Raw genomic sequence first — 22,622 nt, 5'->3', positions numbered from 1 at the left:
GAGAGAGAGAGAGAGAGAGAGAGAGAGAGACAGAGAGAGAGAGACACCAACCCTGCTTAAAACAAAACCAACAGTAACAATAACAAGCCCTGAAGGACCAGGGGTCAAGGTCTGTGAAGAGCACATGCCTACCTAGCACAGGAAAAAAAAGACACACTTGAATGTCACTCTCTTGAGTAGAGAATTTTTACTAGTTCGTGTTTCGTTGTTTTGGTTTTTGAGATAGGGTATTATTGAGCAGCTCTGACTGGCCTTCAGTTTGTTATATAGAGCCGGCTGCCGTGGAACTCAGTCACTGCTTCTGCCCTGGGACCTATGCTGTACTGCCATGGATAGTTTTTATTTTAAACAGAGCTCATCACATTTAAAATGTTTAATTGACTTAAATAAAGTGACTATTTGGTTTCGTATTTTTTTAAGCAAAGTGTTCGAAAGTGCAAAGCAGGCATGGTAACCCTGCCACTTACAACCTTAGTGCCTAGAGGCAGAAACACAAGGTCAGTTCTATGAGACCTTATTTCAGAAACACAAATCCATAGCTCGATGTGTTTATGTGTGTTTAATTCCACATTTACCTGGTAGCAAGAACAGTCTGCCTGGTCTTCTAAAAATCTTCAGGGACTTGCATCTTGTTTTAGATGCATATCCAATTTTTAACCTGTAATAAGGAGAAATATGTTAATTGTAGACAGTAAAGTGAACAGTGCTTTCAGTCTCAAACATAAAATAAGATTCTTTTTACTAGTGCTGGGATTACCAAAGACCCTCATTCCCCAGATTCTCCTGTGATCTGTTAACCCTGAAGTACAGCACTGTTATTACAGTTTGGATACTGACACTTCTGTGTTACAAGATATGGGTTATTTTCTGAAACACAATCTCATGTAGTCCAAGCATGCCTCAAGTAGACCAAGATGCCCTTAGCCTCCTGATCCTCCCAAGTACTAAGAGATCACCTATACTGCTAGCATGTGGGAAACTGAGGCAGGAGATTACCCCGCGTCTGAGGCACACCTGGGTTATATGTCCTGTCACGGACACTCAAACGCCCTTGAGTATCATATCCCACTCATTTCAATGAAGCGGCAGTAAGCTCCTTTATCTGAGTTTAGCTGGTGAACGTATTAGGAAAATGGAGTGTTACTCTCAGGAGGATCCCCTTCACACAAAACTGGGGACAGTTTTTCCTTCTTAAACTCAAGAAACAGACAGACCCTTCTTTGTGTCTCAGGGGTCTCCAAAGGGAATGTATGATCATTTCAGGTGTTTCAGCTGCAATGCTCAGAGAGTCTTCTCTCTCCAGATGGTGTCTCCATGTAGTACAGGGGGAGTGCTGCTTCTGTGAGTAGCGAGAGCTGATGTGGCCTCTGTGGTGAGCGAGGACACCTGGAACACAGATCACCTCTTAGAAGACACTCTCCCTTCTCCTAAGAACTGACAAGAAACAGTTTTGTGACCTGCCTGGCTTTTGTGACCCATGATGAAATAGATGCATGTACTGCCTCTTCATTAAGGTCCTCAGATAGCTGGAGTTACAGATCTTAGCAATGCTGCACAGGTAGCGCTTCTGGCCCAAGGTGAGCTCTGGATGCTGAAAAACAGAACAGAGGCTTGTTGACCGCTGCAGTGTAGGAGGCATGTAGGTCCTTGTGTTCACAGATAAACACTGGGAGAACTAGGAATGTCAAATACTCAGGGCCACCTCTCCTAAGGGACAAGGGCTGGGGACATGGCTCAGCTGGTGACGATGTTGGACACCAAGCCTGAACCTGCATTGAATTCCTGAGATCCACACAGTGGAAGAAGACAACCAAAAGCTACAACCTCCACATACACTCACAAACACTCCAACAGTCTCACACACATGCACAAGACAGGAAATCAGTCAGTCAGTCAGTCAAGCACCATATCCGTCCGACTTGAGAAAGGTAGATGGGGCACACAGATAATGCTCCTCCAGACCCTCGTCAAGGAAAGACCCTTGAGCCTCTTCCCTCAGTTAATCTATAGTACCTATCTTCTACTTTACAAAGAGTTTAGATGTAGTCATGTCTTAAGTTCTGCTGTGTACATGGGGCTGAGTTATTTACACTAGGAAACATTTTCCCAAATTGCGCTGTGCTTATATATGCCTAAAATAAAGTACTCAAGGTAAGACTCTTGACATTTGAACCAACACCAGCTACTGAGCTGTGTTGAACTGAACTGCCTTATCTCTCACAGACTGACACAGTGGAGGCCTTGGTAGTCGCAGAGACCCCGGACACTAGAACACAGGTCAGTAGTCTTCTTACTGAAAGGATGGATGTTGAGGGCTGTCCCACCTCATCTTTGTGATTCCCACAAGCAAATTCAGTTATCTCACGTTGCCCAGAGGAGAAGGAAGTGACAGTTTATTAAAACATGCAAATGGTGTAGCTGTCACCTACAATCGTTCATCTATCTTCTGAGCTTTGAGAACCAAAGGAACCAAAAACTAAAAAAGGGCTCTGCTCTCTGTCATAAGCTTTAGCCTCCATCACCTTTCTCAAGTCGGATATGGTGCTTGACTGACTGACTGATTATTTCCTGTCGTGTGCATGTGTATGAGACTGTTGGAGTGTTTGTGAGTGTATGTGGAGGTTGTAGCTTTTGGTTGTCTTCTTCCACTGTGTGGATCTCAGGAATTCAATGCAGGTTCAGGCTTGGTGTCCAACACCGTCACCAGCTGAGCCATGTCCCCTGCCCTTGTCTTCTTACAATGATTTCTGAGGTATAAGATGGTGGTACCTGAAAGCTCCTTAGTTTGTTCTGTCTCTGTAGCAGTATAACTCCCCGCGATATTAAGCTCGGTATTTTGGGAGGAGCTAATGTGGGAGGAGTAAAGAGGAGGAGAGAGAGGAGAAAAAGATGACAGATGTACGCGTGTCTCCAGCAGTCTAAGGTAGGTGTAACATCTAGGTTAGGTATTGGGTAACACCTCTAATTATGTGGGCTTCTTGTTATTTGAGTATTACTAAATATATAAACTATTGGATAATCTTTAAACATTATAGAGTTTCATTTCTACTGGGTATCGCGTAAATGGTGAGATGGTCTGGGCTCAGCCCAGCCTTGTGGAGACAGCGTGGAAGATTGGCAGAGGCTTCTTGCATGCTAGTGTCTCGTGGGTTCCAGGGCCTGTGTCTCTGGCTGGCCTTTCTAGCTATGGTGTGCCCGTGGCCTCTGGCTGCTTCCAGCTGTGGAGCGCTTGGTTTCAGGCCTCGGAGCATGGTGGCCTGAGCTAGACAAAGCCACCACCGCTTAGATAGTCAGGCCTGCACAGCCCCTTTTATTAAATATTAACAGTAACATGTCACAACTAAAGAAACATCTTTTCCAGAAGCATAAAACTATCTGCTATGTCTGTGGAACATACTGTAAGTTAGTTTCCAACCTAAATTTTTAAAAATTGTGTGTCTGTGTGTGGGTATGTGCACAAGTACAAATCCCCAGAGTCAAGAAAAGGGTGTTCAAAGGAAAGAGCCAGAAGAAAAACAGGCTCCATCCACAGTGTTATAAGGTCACCACTGCAGGGGGCTCCCCTCATGGACTCATTGACAGTATATTAGGTATACCATGTAGGCTGCAGGGCCTTAATCTCTATCTTCAGACACAAGTTCTGGACTTGCAGCATGGTAGCTGAGCTTGCTGTGGATGCTTAAGGCCCTGGACCTAATATTAGGCATCCTTCAGAAACATTTCAGGGGCTGGCAACATGGCTCAGCAAGCCAAGCACTTGCTGCCAAGCCTGAGAGCCTGAGTGTGACCTCTAGGACACATAGGGTGGAAGGAGAGAACTGGTTCCTACAAGCTTTCCTGACTTCCACATACACCACAGTTAAAATTTCAAATTCTGTCTTACCTTTAGAAAAGACGCATCTGTCATTGATTTAGGGATAGGAATTGTTTGGATTTGAGTAGTTTTCCATAACTCCTGCAGTTTGGCGATGTGTAAGTACACTCTGTGTCCCTCCTTGATTCTGTCTGTAGGCAAAGATTATTGATAAGACATATTTACTTACCAGAGATAATCATTTACCAGTGATTATCCTGAAGCAATTTATTTTTAGAGTGCACAAACATCTGGAATTGACATGTCTCACATAAAAAGATGTTCAGAATCACTCATCAGCAGTTCAGTGCAAAATAAAAATGAGAGGCAGGCCTGACAAGATGGGAAAGGATTTGCCCAGCATGTCTGGCGATCTGCGCTGGACTGCAAAACAGAACGAGAGAAGTGACTCCACAGAGTTGTCCTTCAGCATCCTGCGGACACACTCATGTCACCAAGGACAGACAACACACTCTACCTCCCCTTAACCCTTAACCTGCAAAATTAGTAAGAGGCCTTTAGGGGCTTTTTTTTTTTCCCTCTCTCTCTTAACTTCATCAGAAGAGAAGCATTTTGAAAGTGCTCCCTGTGAAACAGTTCATGGCTTTTGAAGCGGCTCATGCAGGATTCTTCCCTTTAGTCCATGTGTAAACAACAGGAATGCCACGTGCTTTCCGATCATTGCTAATTCTGAACACCCTTCTTTTATAATTCATTGGTACTTTAAAAAGAATCGTTATATATTAACAAAAGGCAAAGAGCTCATCTTTGAAACTCTTGAAAGAGTACAACTCAAAAAAGAGTTCTCTCCTACCCCGTGGGTTCTGGGGGAACTGATCTCAGGTAGTCTAGCTTGACCTCAAGTATCCTTGGCTGCTGTGGTATCTTGCCAGCCCTCTGAGCCTACTGGTAAAACTCCACAGTGTACCTAGTCACAGGTAACCTGGTTTCTCTCAATCTGTGATCCATATGCATTACCTGCTTTATGCTGCTCGCCAGTGCCTTTGGAAGTCTGGTGATAAGGATGTCCAGCTGATCTGTTAGAAAAGAACACATATGTATAATATATGTATTATAATATGTGATCCGGCAGCCTGACAGCCAATGAGGACGGAATGTCTAGAACAGAGACAGCTACACACGCTCTTCACTTTTTCCTGTTTTCATCAACGTCTTGCGAATTTTCTCCTCTAATTTGGCTACAAAAAAGAATAAAGCTTTTTCTAAGTGAGCGGTCAGATTTTTACCATACTAGGATGAGCATGCGTGTGCGTGTGTGTGTGCGTGCGTGTGCTACTAGGAGATAGAACCCAGGGCTAACCAACACTAAACAAGTGCTCTACTACCACTGCGTTGAATTCCTAGTCCTTTTTACTTTGCCAGAAAGGACTTACATTTGGTCTTATAGCTTCCTAGCCTAATTCTACAGTGAGATCCAGCATGTAGTTTGTTTGGCTCCTGTACTTATCCACAGGCTATCTTTCTTGTTCTTTAATAAAATTTCTGTACTGAAAAGAGTATGTTGTGCAGGAACTGGTCCGTTGGTTTATAGTGTTTCCAATCTTGCATCCCTTCTTTTTACTTTTCTCAAAAAGTGAAATTGCTTCCTGTAGTTTCTCAGTGACCGTGAGTCCACTGAGCTAGCACACTGAGAGTAACAGGACCCCATCGCATGTTTTTAAGTCTTAGCACCAAATATATACATGTACAATAAAATGTACATTTAATAATAAGTATATACTTAATAAACAAAAATATATTTATGTCATGGCCACGTTTTCAACAAGAGCCATGATTGTGGGCCTAGTTGGATCCCAGTCATCCCTGCTCTTGATTTTAAGAGGTCAGGAGGGGGGGACAGGGAAGCATGGCATCCAGCTGTGACATCAGAAGGCAACTGTCCTCAACCGTCTAGGGAATAGTTAAAATCTTCCCAGGCCCGGGGCGGCTAGGCCCGAGGTTCCCGATAGGTTAGGGGCAGAAAACGCGAGTGGGCCGCAGTCGCTGTCCTGCTCCCGAGGCCGCCTCGCCCGCCCTTCGCCTCGGCGGCCGAGTCCCGGCCCCACTAGAGCCCTCTCCCCCTCTCGCGCCTCCTCAGCAGGGCTTTCCAGGCCTTACCCTTCGCCGCCTTCCGCCCGGGCCAAGGCGGGCGGCCCCGCGACCCCGGGACAACGGCTCGGCATCCCGTCCTCACGCGTGCGCCACACCCGCTGTGAGTCCGTGGCCTCCGGCTCTAACCGCCGACCCTGCTCAAGCAGCTCCCGGATGGTGCGGAAGAAGACCCGAGATCCTGGAGCTAGACCCGAGGCGGAGTAACCTCAGGTAAACAGGCTCCTGCGCCTTGGCATCTCTCTCCGCGACAAGGACGCGTCAGGGCCAATCCATACACACGCACCCTAAAGCGAAAGCGCCTCCCACCTCAGTATTCTAGACCCTCTGAGGCTCTGCAAACCTTGGGATGGCGCCCTATGACTCAACCCCAAGAATCAGTGCTGCGGCCCCGGGGCGCGGAGCGTTATCCACGATCCGCTATCACCCAGGCAACCGCCTTCGCCCGGGGGCCAACGGACAACGGCTCGCAGCTCTCTCTCTGCGCACGCGCGAACTGCGTGTCTCCGCCTCCTCGTTTTCCACGGTACGCGCTTCACAAGGCGTTTGGCCCTTGGGACGCTCCGTAGTCCCGCGTGTAGTAAATACCAGTGACGAACAAGCGATCTCGGTTGCGATTGGCTCCTACCCACGTTTCCGGAACTCGGTGGCCGTCGCGCGAAGGCTGAAGGGAGTGTGGCAGTCGGCTGTGTGAACCGGGAGCGCCGGCATGCCTCGGTATGCGCAGCTCGTCATGGGCCCCGCGGGCAGCGGGAAGGTGAGGCTCGAGGAGCTGCGGTTCGTGGGCGGCTGGGCCCCGGGGAACCCTGGGTAATTGGCTTCGGCTCTCTGCTTGTACCTTGTTTCTGTTTGGGAGTAATAAGCTGTTGGGGCGGCTGGAGAGATGGCTGCGCGCTTAAGAGCTTGTTTTGACCTGTAACTCCAGCCTCAGACCTCCACGAACCGTGCCCTCAAGTGCGCGTACCCACTCTCGATACATACCTTTAAAATAATAGCAGTAGATACCTTTGCTCCAAGAACTGCCCTGGTCGTTCCAGGTGTTTCTGTAACCGCTCCGTGTGCTTGATCCTATATACCCATTCTACAGATTACACACACAGAAAGGTTTATTTTTTCAGAACCACACGCTTAGTTCTGCCCAGAATTTCAGTCTGTTTTTGTCTAATTCCAAAACAGGCCTTCTGCCACACACCGAGTATGAAGTCTTTTCTTTCCTGTTTCTCAGAAGTTTGGACCTTGGGTTCCATTCCAACGCCAGGGGGGAGGGGAGGGGGTAAAGTTGGGGTATGGGTTTCTGATACGGGTATATGTGTGTATATACGCACCATTTGTGGGCACTGCCCAAAGGTACCAGAAGAAGCTGTCACTTGCAGAAAACCTCGGTCTTCTGCAAGACCAGCAAGTGCTCTTAAGTGTTATCTCTCCGGTCCCCAAAGAATGTTTATAGCAGGCTTTCTTTCCTCGTTGTGTGTGTGTGTGGGTGGGTGGAGTGTGTGTCTTTTTGTTGTTCTTTGTTTCTGAAGCAGAGTCATGTTAGCTCTTAAGTGGCCTGGAACTCAATATGTACATGGTGCTATCTAGTCTGCCGTTTAGGGATCTGCCTGCCTCTGCCTCCTCAAGTCCGGGGATTAAAGGTGTGCTCCGTTAGACTCAGCTTTTTTTCTTTTATTTTCTTTTTTCCCCTTTGAGACCAGGTTTCTCTGTGAGGCCCTGGCTGTCCTGGAACTCACTCTGTAGACCAGGCTAGCCTCAAACTCACAAAGATCCGCCGGGATTAAAGGTGTTTACCACCCCACCCCCAGGCTCTGGTTTTTATTTTAAAGATACAGTGTTTCTTTGTAAGTACATACTAAGGGAAAGATGCCAGGGACACTAAGCACAGAAGAACAGTCAATGATGACATTTGAGTGATTCCTAGAGTGTGTGGAGGTGTTTGTATCGTTTTGATATTTGATAAACACAATATTCAGAGTACCAGAGATGTCATGTGGCTCCACCACAGCCTGTCATCTGATTGGGAAGGTACATCGCTCACCTGTCAGTTGCAATGCATCTTTATGGAGGGGTTGTCCCAGGTAGAGAGAACAAGATGTTCTCTGAGAGGGGAGAAGTGTCTGGGAGTGTGGAGGTGGCACCATACTGCCTTGGACACTAACCCCCCACCTTGTAACATTACAGAGCACCTACTGTTCCACCATGGTTCAGCACTGTGAAGCCCTCAACCGATCAGTCCAGGTGGTCAACCTGGACCCGGCAGCAGAACACTTCAGCTACCCAGTGATGGCTGGTAAGTCCCCACAGGGCCACCTTCTGAAGGCCCAGTAAAGCTCAGAAGGCACTGGAAGCTGGCGCTCAGTTACTCAGTGTTCACCCCTGGTTTCATGATGAGTGAGATGAGGCCATGGGCCATTCATTGGTGGTGGTGTTTGTGGCTGTGGGTACGATGGCCTCCTTTTCTGGTCTTTGCTGGGAGACTCCAAGGTGAGTGGGCTCCTGCCTCCCTGTCTTTCCCTCTGGTCCCTTTGTTGCTTACTCTGGTAAGTTGGTGGCAAGATGGTTTGTCCACAGTAAGCAGTGCCTGTGCTGGCTTAAAAAGCTGAGGCTCAGGGCTGGGGTGTAGCTTAGTGGTAGGGTGCCTGCCTAGGCCACACGAAGCCCTGGGTTTTACCTTCAGAACCACCTAACACCAAGTGAGGTGGTGCACACTTGTAGCCTCAGTGTCAGGGAAACAAAACAAAGCAGTTTTTAAGTTAAATTTAATTTTAAATTAAAAACAGTAAACCTCAAACAGAAGCTGCTCACCTAGATGGAAGATGCAGACAGATGTTTGTGCAGTGAAGAAAAAAATCTCATTAAGTTCCAGGAGGGATGACCTCATGTTAGGAGGGAGTTTGGTTAAAGAGGGACAGAGGCCGAGCCCCGAAGCTGTGTGTTCTTTGGAGGCTGTTAGAGGAGGGGCATCAGTAAGCTTCAGGAAGGACAAGAAGGAATTTTTCAAGATAGAGGGATTATTTACATAGGTCTAACTGAGCAGTTCTGTAAGACGGTGACAGATGTGGGACCATGGTGAGGTTGGCAGCTTTGACCAGAGTTATCGGTGGAGAAGGGGGACCAACAGCTGGTGGGAGGGGACAGAGAGCAGGGGAGAAAGTTCTGCAGAGTGGAAGCAGCCACAGAATGTTTTATTTTAGCTTGAGGTTTGAAATAGAGTCTCACATAGCCAGAGCTGCCCACAAATTCTTGATGTAGCCAAGGATGGCCTTGTACTTCTAAACTTCCTGTCTTTACCTTTGACTGCTGGGGTCACAGATGTGAGCCAGGGGTGTGTTCTTGAGGAGAGTGTGGCCCTCTAGTAGGTGGAGTTGGGGAGCAGGCTGAGGAGGAAGTGGAAACCATCTTCTTGGCTCTCAAGAGAAAGGCAGGCTGTCGCTTTTGGATCACGTGGCTAAAAGCACTCAGTTTCCTTAAGGGGAAAGATGTTTGAGGGACTCGGGGCCTCACAGAGGGCAACTTCCTGCTCTGTTTAGATTACTGACTTTCTGGAGGTCAGTCACACAGTCCTCATCCTCCCACCCTGGGGTTAGTGCTCCCCTCCCCACCTCCAACTTGTAATCAGGCTCGGGAGTTAAGTGACTTCTTGGTCATCAAGTTAAGAGGTAGCAGTTGGCTTCATTTTAGCTTACTTCCTGATTTAGGCACTACATAGCCAAATGGTTCAAAATGTGAACCACACAGAGGAGGAAGTGTATGGGAAAATCTCCTGAATCGTGGCCCAGCAGTCAAGCCTGCTGCTTTAGGTAGCCAGTGTTGCTAGTTTCTGATTTGTTCCTCCATAAGCAACTTGTGCCTCTGAAATCCAGCCTGAGTGTATATATAAAGTGTGTGCAGTGGACTTGTGTATTTTGTTGTGCTTGGTTTTTGCCTTGAAACAGGACCCAGCTGTATAGACGTCTTTCCTCACGCTCCCAAGAGCTAAGACTGTAGTGCGGGCCATCTTAGACAGCTTTCTTCTTCACATTTGATTCTTACAGGATGTTCTATGCCTTAAATATTTCACTTAATGATACACCTGGAGCTTGTTCTGTAGCAGAGCTCAAAGAGCTTCCCCTCCAAGCCGGGCGTGGCAGTGAACGCCTCTAATCCCAGCACTCACATGCAGGGCGGGCAGGTCTCTGTGAGTGCTCGGACAGCTTGGTCTAAGACCTTGTCTCAAAAAACAAAACAAAACACAAACACACAAAAAAGAGCTCCCCTCCCCTCTTATGTCTGCATAGTGTTCTGCTGTGTGAGATCTCTGCAGTGGTGCTCAGGCAGCTGTCTTGGGCTCTCACTCTCCACCTTTGAGGCAGGGTCTCTGACGGAACCTTGGACACAAACACCCCCCCCCCAGCAACCCTCCTGTGTCTGCCCACAGCACTGCAGTTACAGATTACGGCCACACCCAGCTTTTTACACGGGTGCCAGAGATTCACACTCTGGTCCTCACACGTGTGTGCAAGCACCCTTAGTCACTGAGCCATCATCCCGGCCCTGTGTGGGAGTTTTTTATTTGTCTGTTGATTTAAGTTTTCCAAGTGGATACTCACTCTGGTCCCTGCCTGGCTCTCCAGACATCCGGGAACTGATCGAGGTGGACGATGTGATGGAGGACGATTCCCTGCGGTTTGGTCCCAACGGAGGATTGGTATTCTGCATGGAGTACTTCGCCAATAACTTTGACTGGCTGGAGAACTGTCTAGGCCACGTGGAGGACGATTACATCCTTTTTGACTGTCCAGGTACATCAGCAACTTGAATGTACAGTCTGCCCTGAAGCTGTGACATTGCGTCCTCATGGGGACAGTAGTGAACAACTACACTGCGGAAGCCAGTTGGCTCCAGTTTACCCCTTGGGTTTATCAAGTGCATACTGAGAACCACCTTAAGAATGAGGGAGCCAGGGCCCTGGAGCTTAAGGTCCAGTGGGAGGTGGGGTGGCTAGGTGGGAGCAGTGGTGTGAGGTGCTGTGTGAGCTGTCACTGGAGCCTGGCCAGCCTCCCTCATGTGTAGCCTTCAGTTGCTCAGGTGCATGCGTGTGTGTGTGTGTGTGTGTGTGTGTGTGTGTGTGTGTGTGTGTGTGTGTGTGATGAGTATGAATATTCCCAAACTGTCTCTTTGTGCTTGTTACTGTTTTTCTGTGCTGAGGGTTGAACTCTGGGCTAGTTCATGTCAGGGAGGCAGTCTACCACAGGGTTACATCCCCAGCCTCAGCTCTGGGGAAAAAAGAAATAATAAAAAAAAAAAGTCTGCTTGATGTCCCTGTGGTGGCTGTACCTTGGGTTCTATGATTGTCCTGGGAGCCTGTAATGCCCCCATAACAGCTGAGTGCAGGGAATGGGGCAGTGGCTCAGAGGTTAAGAGCACTTGCTGCTCTTCCAAAGGATCAGAGTTCAGTTCCCTGCAACTTCAGCTCTGACACCCTGCTCTGGCCTCCACAGGCACCTACAAACACATGACATACAGACATACATATATCAAAACAATCAAGCTCAGGAACAGAATGCAAAAAACCCACAAAAGGGGGCTGGAGAGATGGCTCAGTGGTTAAGAGCTCTGGCTGCTCTTCCAGAGGTCCTGAGTACAATTCCCAGCAACCACATGGTTCCTCACAACCATCTGTAATGAGATCTGATGCCCTCTTCTGGTGTGTCTGACAGCTACAGTGTACTCATATAAATAAAATAAATTTAAAAAAAGAAAAGAAAAACCCACAAAAGTCAAAGGAAAAACTGCATAGTCTGAGGGGATGGACTGTCATAGCATGTATGTCTAGCATGCTCAAGTCTGCAGTTTAGTCCAGAGCGCCACAGACAACACAAAGCAAAACACCTGGACGTGTAGCAGGATCTGATGTCCTTCTCTTTCAGTACCGGGCTTGAACCAAGGGTGTCGCATACACTAGGCGTGCGTCCACTGTGCGCCCTTCCCTCTGTCACTCCATCCCGGCGGCATCCTGTGTGCAGGTGCTGTATAACCGGGTTCCTGACTGCTGTTCTGTGCTCCCACTGCAGGTCAGATCGAGCTCTACACCCACCTGCCTGTAATGAAGCAGTTGGTCCAGCAGCTTGAGCAGTGGGAGTTCCGAGTGTGCGGCGTCTTCCTTGTTGACTCTCAGTTCATGGTGGAGTCATTCAAGGTCTGAGGAGGAATCTCTTGTAGATTTTTCAGTCCAGGGTAGAAAGCAAGTGACAGTCTCTGCTCATTCCGTGTGAGTCTCTGTATTTCATAGGCTGTAACATTTATTTAGTATCTCCAATGGTCAAATTACTATGTCAGTGTATGTTTACCTAGGAAATAGATTTAGCTGGGTGTGGCGACTTTAATCCTAGCACTCAGGAGGCAGGGTCAGAAGGATCTCTTTGAGTTCAAGGCCAGCCTGGACTAGAAATCAAGTTTCAGGCTAGCCAGAGTTCCCTGTCTCAAAAAAAATAAGAAGAAAAATAGACTGGGGGCCTGCTTGTGAAATGGGAATTGAGGCAGACGGGCGTTGTATTAGATACGGATTTAAAACACCGAGCTGGGTGCGTGGTTAGTGCTGCACTCACAGCACTCAGGAGCCCGAGGCGAGAGGGTCACTGCAGGTTCAAGCCTAGCCTGGGCTACAGAGTAAGACAGCATCCCAAATACAAAGATGAAAACTAAGCAGAAAAATCTTGTCATTTTCTGAAGACCTTTAGTCCCGTTTAGAAATTAGAGATTGTGTTTTCTCATTTGTAGTCTTGAGGGGTGTCAGTCAGGAAGAAGGCCACTGTCATGGTCAGAATCCAGAGATGTGACCAAGGTAGATCAAGTGACTCATCGATGGGTTGGGACAGTCTTTCTGTATGGCAAAGACTGGCCCAGAACTCGATCTTCATCTGTGCAGCTGGGATTAAAGGCCTTCCACGCCCCTCTGGTCCTGTAGATGAGCTCACATCTTTCCTTCTCTCCTTCAAGGCCGGGCTTCCGCCACCTTCTTAGCAAGTGTCTTTCCCTGTAAGAGCAGTATCTTTAGTCGGGCACCGGTGAGTCGGGAGGCCTTGTTGGCAGTAACGGGTCTTGTCCGTGGTCTCTCCTTCCTTCCCCAGTTCCTCTCTGGCATCCTGGCGGCCCTGAGCGCCATGGTTTCTCTAGAGATCCCACAGATTAACATCATGACGAAGATGGACCTGCTGAGTAAGAAAGCCAAGAAGGAAATTGAGAAGTGAGTTCAGGGCCCGCAGTCCCCAGCACAGCACTGAGGGCTGAGCGAGCCTTCTGCCCTGAGACAGGCTCGGGCTGTGGTCTTTTCCCTCGTGTACTCCTCCTTCCCTTGTCTCCTTCTCACTAAAGGTTTCTAGATCCAGACATGTACTCTCTGCTAGAAGATTCAACAGGTGACTTAAGAAGCCAAAAATTCAAGAAGTTGACAAAAGCCATATGTGGTTTGGTAAGTGTCGGAGTGGTTCCTTTAAGGCCTTCTCCAGTGATTCCTCGGGCGTCTGCCCATGGCTAGCCAGTGTCCACCTGTGTGCAGCACAGTCCAGTGCTATCCCCTATGAAAAGCTGGGGTGGGGTGGGGAGGGCTTGATGATTAGCTTAGGCAGTGGGACAGGCCACAGTGGGTCAGCTCAGTGCTAGCAGGTCAGAAGTGTCAGCCAGAGTTGTGCTGTCTGTCTCTAGGGCTCCTTTTCCAGTCCTAGTGCATGTGAGTGTTTGCTTGCTTACCTTTATTTGTGTGTATGGGGGCATGCTTGTAAGTGTGTGTGCGTGCATGTATGCCAGGAAGACAGTCTGCACGAGTTGATTATCTTCTCCTTCCATCCTGTGGATTTTAAGGATCAAGGTCAGGTCAGGTGGTTAAGTTTAGCGAGCTCGGCAGCAAGCACCTTACCCCTGAGCCATCTCTCCAGCCTGCACATATGCTTTTAAGGAGAATAAAAATTATTAAACCTGCAGTGGGAAACGTCTGCTGCACTGTCAGAGAGCCCGCTTCTCCCACCCCGCATGTGTAGGTTGACGACTACAGCATGGTCCGCTTTCTGCCGTACGATCAGTCAGATGAGGAGAGCATGAACATCGTGCTCCAGCACATTGACTTCGCCATTCAGTACGGGGAGGACTTGGAGTTTAAGGAGCCGAAGGTGAGCTGTGCTTCCCCGTGTGAACTCCCATGAGGTGTCCCAAGGAGGGAAGGCATGGTCTGTTCACTGTGTGAACTCCCATGAGGTGTCCCGAGGAGGGAAGGCGTGGTCTGTTCACTGTGTGAACTCAGCATGAGGTGTCCCGAGGAGGGATGCATGGTCTGTGCTGTGTTTCCTTTGTATCAGGAGCATGAAGAAGAGTCTTCCTCCATGTTTGATGAGTATTTTCAAGAACGGCAGGATGAGTGAGGTTGACTAAGAAGCCACCATCCCGATTGCGGCCGAGCTGTGAGGTGCTCTCCTCCTGGACGGTGTAGGAGAAGAACTTTGGGAAGCTGCTGCTTGTGCCTGTAAAGAACACTGGGCTCCAGGGCTGAGCCAGTGAGTGACCGATCGAGTGAGCAGGCCTGGCTTGTGCTCTGAGCTCTGAAACTGCTGCTCTTCCAGGAGACTTTATCCTGACAGTATTGTTTGTATTTAAAAAAAAAAATCAAAGTAGAAATTAATGCACATAGACTTGTATATAGTATAAATCAATCTAGCCACACACATACATCTCTTGTGTGTATATGTGTGTGTGTGCTTGCGCGTGCAATTAGAGCCAGTGGAACTTCACTTTTACAATTGGATTTTTATTTTTTGAGGGGGTCTTCTTTTGACTTACTTGTTTTTGGAGAGGTACAAATTATTGTTACAAAAAATAGATATCTACATCAAAATTTAAAAAAATTAGAAGCATATACATAAATCTTATTTTCCCAAATCAAACATGTATTATTTATATAATTAAAAATGAAAACTGTGTTTGAGATTTGTGTATATGGGTGCATGTATAGGAAAGAAACAGGTCCTGTTTGCACTCTTGTTTTCCAGGCAGACTTTGGAACACATTCCAGAAAAACTCTTTACAGGCTGATTTCCCCAGGGGTCAAAATGTTGGCAGCGACTGTTAGAGATCTAGTGTGTGTCTGTGTGAACATGGTGGCTCCTGACTGTGGTCCCAGGGTTCGAGGGGTTGAGGTAGGATTTCCATGAGACCAATGCCAGTCTGGGCTACATAGTGAGACCATGTTTCAAAAATGGGAAAAACACACAAACCAAAAAAAAAACAAATTTGGTTTGTTTGTAGTCTCTGAGAATTTAAAAGCTTAGATTTTCTTGGAATACTGAATGCCGTGAAGCAGAAGAAATACTTTTTCTTCTTAACTTATATTGAATTACTTTCAACTCTTCAGAGTCCATTGGCAGCAGGTGTTGTGCAGGCCATGGGGAGCAGACAGCTGGAAGGTTTTGCTCCAGCATCCTTCCCAGGCCAGGCTCTGACAGAGGGAGGCTGGATCTCATTAAGTTCAGTTAGGCATTACGTTACAGAGCATTGTCCATAATCTCTCTCATTGAATCCTTGCAATAAGGCCCAAGGTTATTTGGTGACCAGTCTACCTGGTGACGCTAATTAAGCCCTCACAGAAATGTAACTCAGGTCAGATGTTGTCATGGTGTCCCGTAGTGCTGTGTTTGATCCATTTTCAATAAAGCCAAGTGAGGCTCCCTTTGAATCAGTATTCGCTTGGCACCTGGAGGCCAAGGCTCAGGGGAAGAGTCACGTGTCTATACCTTGACTGGCTGAGCTGCCTGGTGACTTTCTGTGGCCTAGGAGTATGGCAGAGCTGAAAACATCCTGGTCTCTGGTCTCTGGACTCCCATTAAACAGGTTCTCAGGTATGTTAATTCTTACTACTTTTCTTGTCGCTTATTTCAGCCTCCTTAAACAATGAGGTAAATACTGGAGCCTCTATATTTAGGTGAGGAACAGAGGCACAGAGAGGTAAATTAAGTTGCCCAGAATAACACAGCTAGTCATGTTGGAACTAGGATTCAAACCCAGGACCTGGCTCCTTGTCGGTTATACAAAGAACAGGGGTACAAGCCAGACATTGTAGAGACCAGCCTGGGCTACATAGTTAATACCATGTCTCAAAAACATAAAAAGTAGTTAGCTGGGTACTGAGGTAGCCTATACCCTCAGTGCCTGGGAGTGCAGCCTGGTCTACAAAGCAAGTTCCAGGCTAGCTAGCCAGGACTACACAGTAAGACTCTCAAGATATGCCATGCATTGGTGGCGCACGCCTTTAATCCCAGCACTTGGGAGGCAGAGGCAGGCGGATTTCTGAGTTCGAGGCCAGCCTGGTCTACAGAGTGAGTTCCAGGACAGCCAGGACTACACAGAAAAACCCTGTCTGGAAAAAAAAAAAGAGACTCTAAAATACATACTTACATATATGATGAGGACAGTGGTGGGTTTGCGGGGAAGACCTTGTTGAAGGAGTAGAAGTGATACATGATACAAGTTCAGTGGGTGACAGACAGGTCAAGGGGTAGGCCCAGGACTTTTCTGCCCTTTACCCCTGTAGTGGTTCCTGACTGTCTTAACATGACAAGGAAGATAGGGAGACAGAAACACCACAGTAGGCATCAAAACTAACAGATGTGATGGGCACACATCTGTAATTCCTGAATACAAGTGGAGCCGGGTAAGTTCATATTCATATATATGGATATGTCAGCCTGGACGTCATGTGACTCTTAAAAAAAAATAAAAATTTAAAAATTAAAAATAATGGCCACCGAGACGGCTCAGTGTTGTAAGTTTCTGAAGACTGAGTTTATCCCGAGAGTCTCAGTGGAAATTAAGAACCGATTTCCCCCACTTGGACTGTGGTAGAAATAAAAAACCAGATATAACAGAAGGGTAAATCAGGGGAGTGGTATTGGATTTGAAGCTGAAGCCAGGGGATGAAGAATAAATCGGGAGTTGATTATTAACTAAGACGGATTCTTCAATTCCAAAGCCCAGCCTTTTTTCTGAGAGCGCTTTACGCATGCGTCACACTGAGCGCTTACTGCTGGCGCGACCTCTGGCGTCCCTTGCGATCACCGCAGCCGTAGCAAACAACAGCGGAAGCGGGACCGGAAGTTCATTTATTCACTTCGCCCGCCTCTTCCGGCTTACTTCCGCCCACTCCACCCAGGCTAGTTCGGCGGAAACGCTGCTGCCTTTTACCGGGGTTCGGCGTCTCTGGATCGAATCCGGACACCGTCAAGATGCCGGTAAGGCTTCGAGCCCCAAGGGCGGGGAGCCGAGCGGGGCGAGGGCCTGAAGGGAGGCGGGAGACCTGCGTCAGAAGGCCTGGGAGAGAGGAAACTTCGGTCCTGTTCTCTAGCCTTTGCCTCCAGCACCGGCTCTCTCCCGCTGCTTTCCCCCTAGTCCTGCCGTGTTCCCAGATCCCCCCCTAGAGCCTCGAACCTAGGAACGATGGCTTTTAATTTGCTTTTAAATCTAGGGTCCAGCTTCTCCTTTTTTTTCTTCCCCCTTGTCATTTCCACTTCCTCCTCCGCCCCAGGGAGTGGGTCGGCCTGCTACTAGTCACCTGTCAGACTTCACTTCCCTGATGGACCTCTTCCTTCGTCCTCCCTGCTGTAACTCCCACCCTGACTCGGCGGTGGTCTGGTTTCCAGGAGTTTCCTTTCTCGCGTGCATCCGAGGGGGAGGAAATTGATGCTTGATTGCAGATTAGTAAAGGGATGTTTGAATAACGTCTACCTTCACTGGACAAGTGTTACTGAACTCTCACTGTGAAGCCAGCACTGTTAACAGCAGCGACTAAGGGCCACTCAAGGAGCTTATATTTTAACGGGTGGACAATAGCCATGTAAATGTAAATAGGAAGTAGATTCAGATCTTAACAAACGCTATGAAGAAAATAGACGGCAACTAGCCTTCCCCTGGTGGCAGTTATCTCTCATCCCAACACTTGAAGGCTGAGACAGGAGGATTGCAGATTTCAGTCTAATGTAGACTGTGTAAGTGAGTTCTAGGCCAGCCTGGGCTACATAGATGTAAAGCCTGTCTCCAAAGAAATGGGGAAAAAAAGAGGCTGGGGAAAGAGCTTGTTTTATAGGATGTGGGGTTACAGGGTATAGCAGGTCGTGCTATGACCCCAGCTCTGGTGAGGCAAAGGACAGGCAGATCCTTTGAGGTCATTGGCCAGCCAGCCTAACCAAAATCAGCAAGTACTGGGTTCAGTGAGAGACACCGTCACAAATAAATAAATAAATAAAAATAAATAAATAAAATAAAGTGTGTATATGTGTGCACATAGATACTCACATGCACACATACACACACTTGAATGTGAACACTACACACATAGCTAGAGGCACTTGAGGAAGACACCCAACATTAACCTCTGTCCTTACACACATGCACACACACACGAATGTACACACACATACACACACGCGTGCACACGTGCTTGATCATGTGCAACAAAACAAAAGCAGTGCCGGGTGACAGGTTGGGGGTACCGGGACCCGGGGATATGGGCAAGAGGGCTGGCATAGATAAGGCTTATTAGTAATGAACAGGAGAGCAAGCATGACTTAGAGCTGTGTGTATGTGCTTGGGTAGCAGTGGGGAATTGAACCCAGCACCTCATGGTATGCTACATAGATGCTCTACCACTGAGCTATATTCCCACATCTTTTTTAATTTTGAAAAGGAGTCTCATAAAATTGCCCAGGCTGGCCTTGAATTTGTGGTCCTCTCCTGCCTCAGCCTCCCAAGTAGCTGGGATCCCAAGCCTGCCCTGCATCACCATGTTTAGCTTTGGGATATTTATGATTCCTACAGTTACTGACTCTTGAGGTATGTGAAGACCTAGAGTTACTGTCCAAATGGGCCCCCGAGTCTCAGGATGACGACATCTCCCAGAGGTCTTGAGTTCAATTACTAGCACCCACAGGGCAATTCACAGCCTATAATGGGATTGGATGCCTCCTTCTGGTGTGCAGACATATATTCAGACAGCACTCATACATAAAGCACATACATAAATAATGTATGTAGCTTCTTTCTTTCTTTTTTTTTTTTTTGGTTTTTCAAGACAGAGTTTCTCTGTATAACCCTGGCTGTTCTGGAACTCTGTAGACCAGGCTGGCCTCGAACTCAGAAATCCGCCTGCCTCTGCCTCCCAAGTGCTGGGATTAAAGGCATGCACCACCACTGCCTGGCTTAAGATATATATTTTTTAATCTTTAAAAAAAAAAAAATCACGGGCTGGAGAGATGGCTCAGTGGTTAAAAGTACTGACTGTTCTTCCAGAGGTCCTGAGTTCAATACCCAGCAACCACATGGTGGCTCACAACCATCTGTAATGAGATCTGATGCCCTCTTATGGTGTGTCTGAAGACAGCTACAGTGTATTCACATACATAAAATAAAAATAAACTTTAAAAAAAATCTTAAAAAAAGAAAAAAAAATCACTCCAGGACAGCTAGGGCTACACAGAGAAACCCTGTCTTGAAAAACCAAACCAAAAAAAAAAAAAAAAAAAAAATCACACTGTCACTCATTTGTATCTTGCACCAAAAAAAGGTACTGAGCAATCATTTGATGAATGAATAAATGAATGGTTTTGTTCACAGGAGACATGAAAACCAAAACTAGGAACCAGCATATGAGACTGTTCATCAATGCAGTTCCCCTCTCCTTTAGCTTGTACCTACTCACCAAAGGTGTCATGCGTCTTACTCATTTTACAACTGTAGAAACAGGCCAGTGGGGACCGGAGCTGAGCTTAGTTGACAGAGCACTCGCCTAGTATTCTCGAAGCCCTGGGTTTAATCGCCAGTCCTGTGGTTATCTAGACTCATCTTCCCATCATTGGGGAGGTAGAGGCAGGAGGGTAAGAAGTTCAGGTCATCCTCGCCTACGTAGGAAGTGAGAGGCTAGCCTGGGCTACTTGTTGTGGTTGAAGGGGGTGGGGGTGGGGAAACAAGTTCAAGGGAGAATCATGCTGTGGTCATAAAGACAGGAAGTGGCAGATTTCAGAACTAGGGCTTGGGTCCTGGTTTGCTGGAGGGTGGGAAACTTGTTGAGTGTTGTCTCTGAGGTGGAGTGTGCCTGCCAGCTGCTTGCTCATGGCATCAAACGCAGACGTGGAGGAAACACAACCCTCCATACCTCGTATCTGGCCTAGGGATCTAATCCCAGGAGGCACATGGAGGCAGATCTCTGTAAGCTCAAGGTCAGCTTGGTCTACCTAGGGAGTCCCAGGCCAGCTAGGGCTGCTTAGTGAGACCTTGTCTGAAGAACTGGTGCTGGGGAGGTTTCGTCGGTGAAACGCTTGTCACTCAAGCAGGAGGACTGGAGTCTCAGACTTGACAAAAGTGACCAGATGTGGCATATGTCGATAAGCCTAGTGCTGGAGAGGCAAAGACAGGAGGGTCTGTGGGGCTTGCTGGCCGCCTGTCTGTCCAGGCGATGAGCTTCAGGTTCAATGACAGCCCCTGTGCTGATTATAAATGTGGGGAAGCAACTGGAAGTCACCTGATGATAACGTCTGGCATTTGTACATGAGCACCCAGATTCATAAACACACACACACACACACACACACAAATAGAAAAAAACCTAGTCTCAAAAAAAACTGTGTGGCCGGGCGTTGGTGGCGCACGCCTTTAATCCCAGCACTTGGGAGGCAGAGGCAGGCGGATTTCTGAGTTCGAGGCCAGCCTGGTCTACAGAGTGAGTTCCAGGACAGCCAGGGCTATACAGAGAAACCTTGTCTCGAAAAACCAAAAAAAAAAAAAAAAAAAAAAAAAAAACTGTGTGTGTGTGTGTGTGAGAGAGAGAGAGGGGATATGAATCTAAAGAATCCAAAGACGGCCTGACTGAAGAAATGGCTCGTCTCAGCAGTTAAGAGCATGGGGCTGCGAGCACTGGGGCTGCTCTTTCAGAAAGCCCAGGTTCAACTCCCAGCACCCAGTTCCAGGGGATCCCACACCTCACACAGACATGCATGCAGGCAAAACACCAATGTACATAAAATGCAAATAAATTATTTTTTAAAAAAGAGCATGAATAATAAAGACAGACATAGTGGTGCATTCTAATCGCAACACTCGGGAGGCAGAGGCAGGTGAATCTCTTCGAGTTCGAGACCAGCCTGGTCTACAAAGTGAGTTCCAGGACCGCCAGGGCTGCATAGTGAGACCCTGTCTTTACAAATCAAAGCAAAAGAAGATTAGTAAGATGTAGTAAAAGGCAGTGGTAAAGTGTAATTTTTTTTTTATTTATTTATTTTTTTTTTTAGTGATGAGATTTTAGGTGCTACCTGCCTTTGTTTTGCATATCCAGTTCAGTTTGAGGGAGTGGCTGTGTTTACCACCCAGCTGACAGAATCTCAGAATCTACCAGTTGGTTCTCTTGAGTCAGGCACTGACTCCCCATAGCCTCCGACTCCTCCCACAGTTGGTCCTGAGGGTATTTTCTTTTGGAGGACTAGCCCTGTCTCCTGGTGACACTTGTTCTCTCTTTCTTCCCTGGGCTGGCCCCTGCAGGCTTACCACTCTTCTCTCATGGACCCGGACACCAAGCTCATCGGCAACATGGCACTGTTGCCCATCCGGAGCCAGTTCAAAGGACCCGCCCCTCGGGAGAGTAAGTAACGTGTCGGTTTGGTTGGGTTCAGAGCAGACGTCACTTGAGAGCCGGGAAGAGCTTAGCTTTTTCCTCTCTTTACTATCCTTCCTGTTCCACAGTACCAGACAGCAGCACAGTTGCATGTTGTACTCCACAGGAAACTGTGCCCTCACTTCGAACTCCTCCAGGATGTTTGGAGCTGAGAGGAGACGTGGGCTGAGGACGTGGCCCCGTGGGTAGAGACATTGCTCGGCATGCAGGAGACCCTGGGTTCCATCCCCAGTACACTGAGAGCCAGGTGTTGTGGCGCATACCTGTGATCCCAGCACTTAGGAGGTGGCAGGAAGATCAGAAGTTCAAAGTCATTCTCAGCAAATTCTAGGCCAACCTGGGCTATGTGAACCTCTGTCTCAAAAAAAAAAAAGGAAATGTGTTGAATTCTGGCCACAGTCCCCACAGGCACTGTCAGTCATTTCAGACTAACTGAATGACAGGTCCCCAACCTTCTTCTGTCACCATGCTGGACAAAATAAGCAACAGACAGCATTCCGTGGGCATGGGCAGTACCTAGGTGGCTGAGGTCGGAGGTGGCTGGAGTCTGGTAGTTCAAGACCTGTCTAAGCAAGGGTGAGACCTGTCTCCAAAAAAACAGAAGGAAAATGAACCTTTCCCACCAAAGCTGTTACTTCGTTGGTCAACTTTAAAAGAAAATAGTCACTTGCTTTTTTGGTTCTGATTTGTGTGCGAGGCCCTCTGTGAGCCACAGCACAGGATTGGAGGAGAGAAAATAACGTGAGTCCCAGGGATCCGAACTCGTGAGCTTGCTTACCCGCTGAGCCATCTCCACAGCCCTCTGTTGGTTTCTTACCATACCCCAGTGTTAGACCTTTCTTGGGTATGTGAGAAGAAAATCGTTCTCTGAAACCCTGGTGGGCCCTGAGGTCAAACCAAGGTAATCTCAATTTGCAGTACTCCTCCTGCCTGCTTCCCCAGTGCTGGGGTACCAGGCCTGTGCTCCCCTCCTGCCTGCTTCCC

At 47.8% G+C, this 22,622-nt stretch overlaps 3 protein-coding genes across 3 annotated transcripts in view; 2 read left to right on the top strand and 1 right to left on the bottom strand.

The window, feature by feature from the left end:
• Positions 1–6,426, bottom strand: part of Fam216a (family with sequence similarity 216 member A) — a 7,541-nt gene extending 1,115 nt beyond the window's left edge. Inside the window, exons 1-6 of the mRNA XM_028766111.1 lie at positions 5,972–6,426; positions 4,832–4,890; positions 3,884–4,005; positions 1,462–1,591; positions 1,215–1,386; positions 576–658 (exon numbers count right to left, since the gene is read on the bottom strand). Of these exons, the coding sequence (XP_028621944.1) occupies positions 576–658; positions 1,215–1,386; positions 1,462–1,591; positions 3,884–4,005; positions 4,832–4,890; positions 5,972–6,036 (631 nt within the window). The 5' untranslated portion in view covers positions 6,037–6,426. The remainder of the gene's footprint in view (positions 1–575; positions 659–1,214; positions 1,387–1,461; positions 1,592–3,883; positions 4,006–4,831; positions 4,891–5,971) is intronic.
• A 150-nt stretch (positions 6,427–6,576) lies between these two features.
• Positions 6,577–14,912, top strand: Gpn3 (GPN-loop GTPase 3). Its single transcript, XM_028766063.1, has 8 exons — positions 6,577–6,719; positions 8,141–8,249; positions 10,573–10,740; positions 12,013–12,137; positions 13,069–13,184; positions 13,313–13,409; positions 13,975–14,103; positions 14,290–14,912. Exons 1-8 carry the CDS (start codon positions 6,672–6,674, stop codon positions 14,350–14,352), a joined length of 855 nt encoding a protein of 284 aa, XP_028621896.1. The 5' UTR covers positions 6,577–6,671; the 3' UTR covers positions 14,353–14,912.
• Positions 14,913–17,078: 2,166 nt separating this feature from the next.
• Positions 17,079–22,622, top strand: part of Arpc3 (actin related protein 2/3 complex subunit 3) — a 16,449-nt gene continuing 10,905 nt past the window's right edge. The window contains exons 1-2 of the mRNA XM_028766191.1: positions 17,079–17,211; positions 21,506–21,605. Of these exons, the coding sequence (XP_028622024.1) occupies positions 17,206–17,211; positions 21,506–21,605 (106 nt within the window). The 5' untranslated portion in view covers positions 17,079–17,205. The remainder of the gene's footprint in view (positions 17,212–21,505; positions 21,606–22,622) is intronic.

Source organism: Grammomys surdaster, unplaced genomic scaffold (assembly GCF_004785775.1).
Source record: "Grammomys surdaster isolate TR1022 unplaced genomic scaffold, NIH_TR_1.0 166, whole genome shotgun sequence".
Taxonomy (NCBI): domain Eukaryota; kingdom Metazoa; phylum Chordata; class Mammalia; order Rodentia; family Muridae; genus Grammomys; species Grammomys surdaster.
The sequence above is the reverse complement of the archived record's forward strand: the minus strand, read 5'-3'. Positions and strand labels throughout refer to the sequence as shown.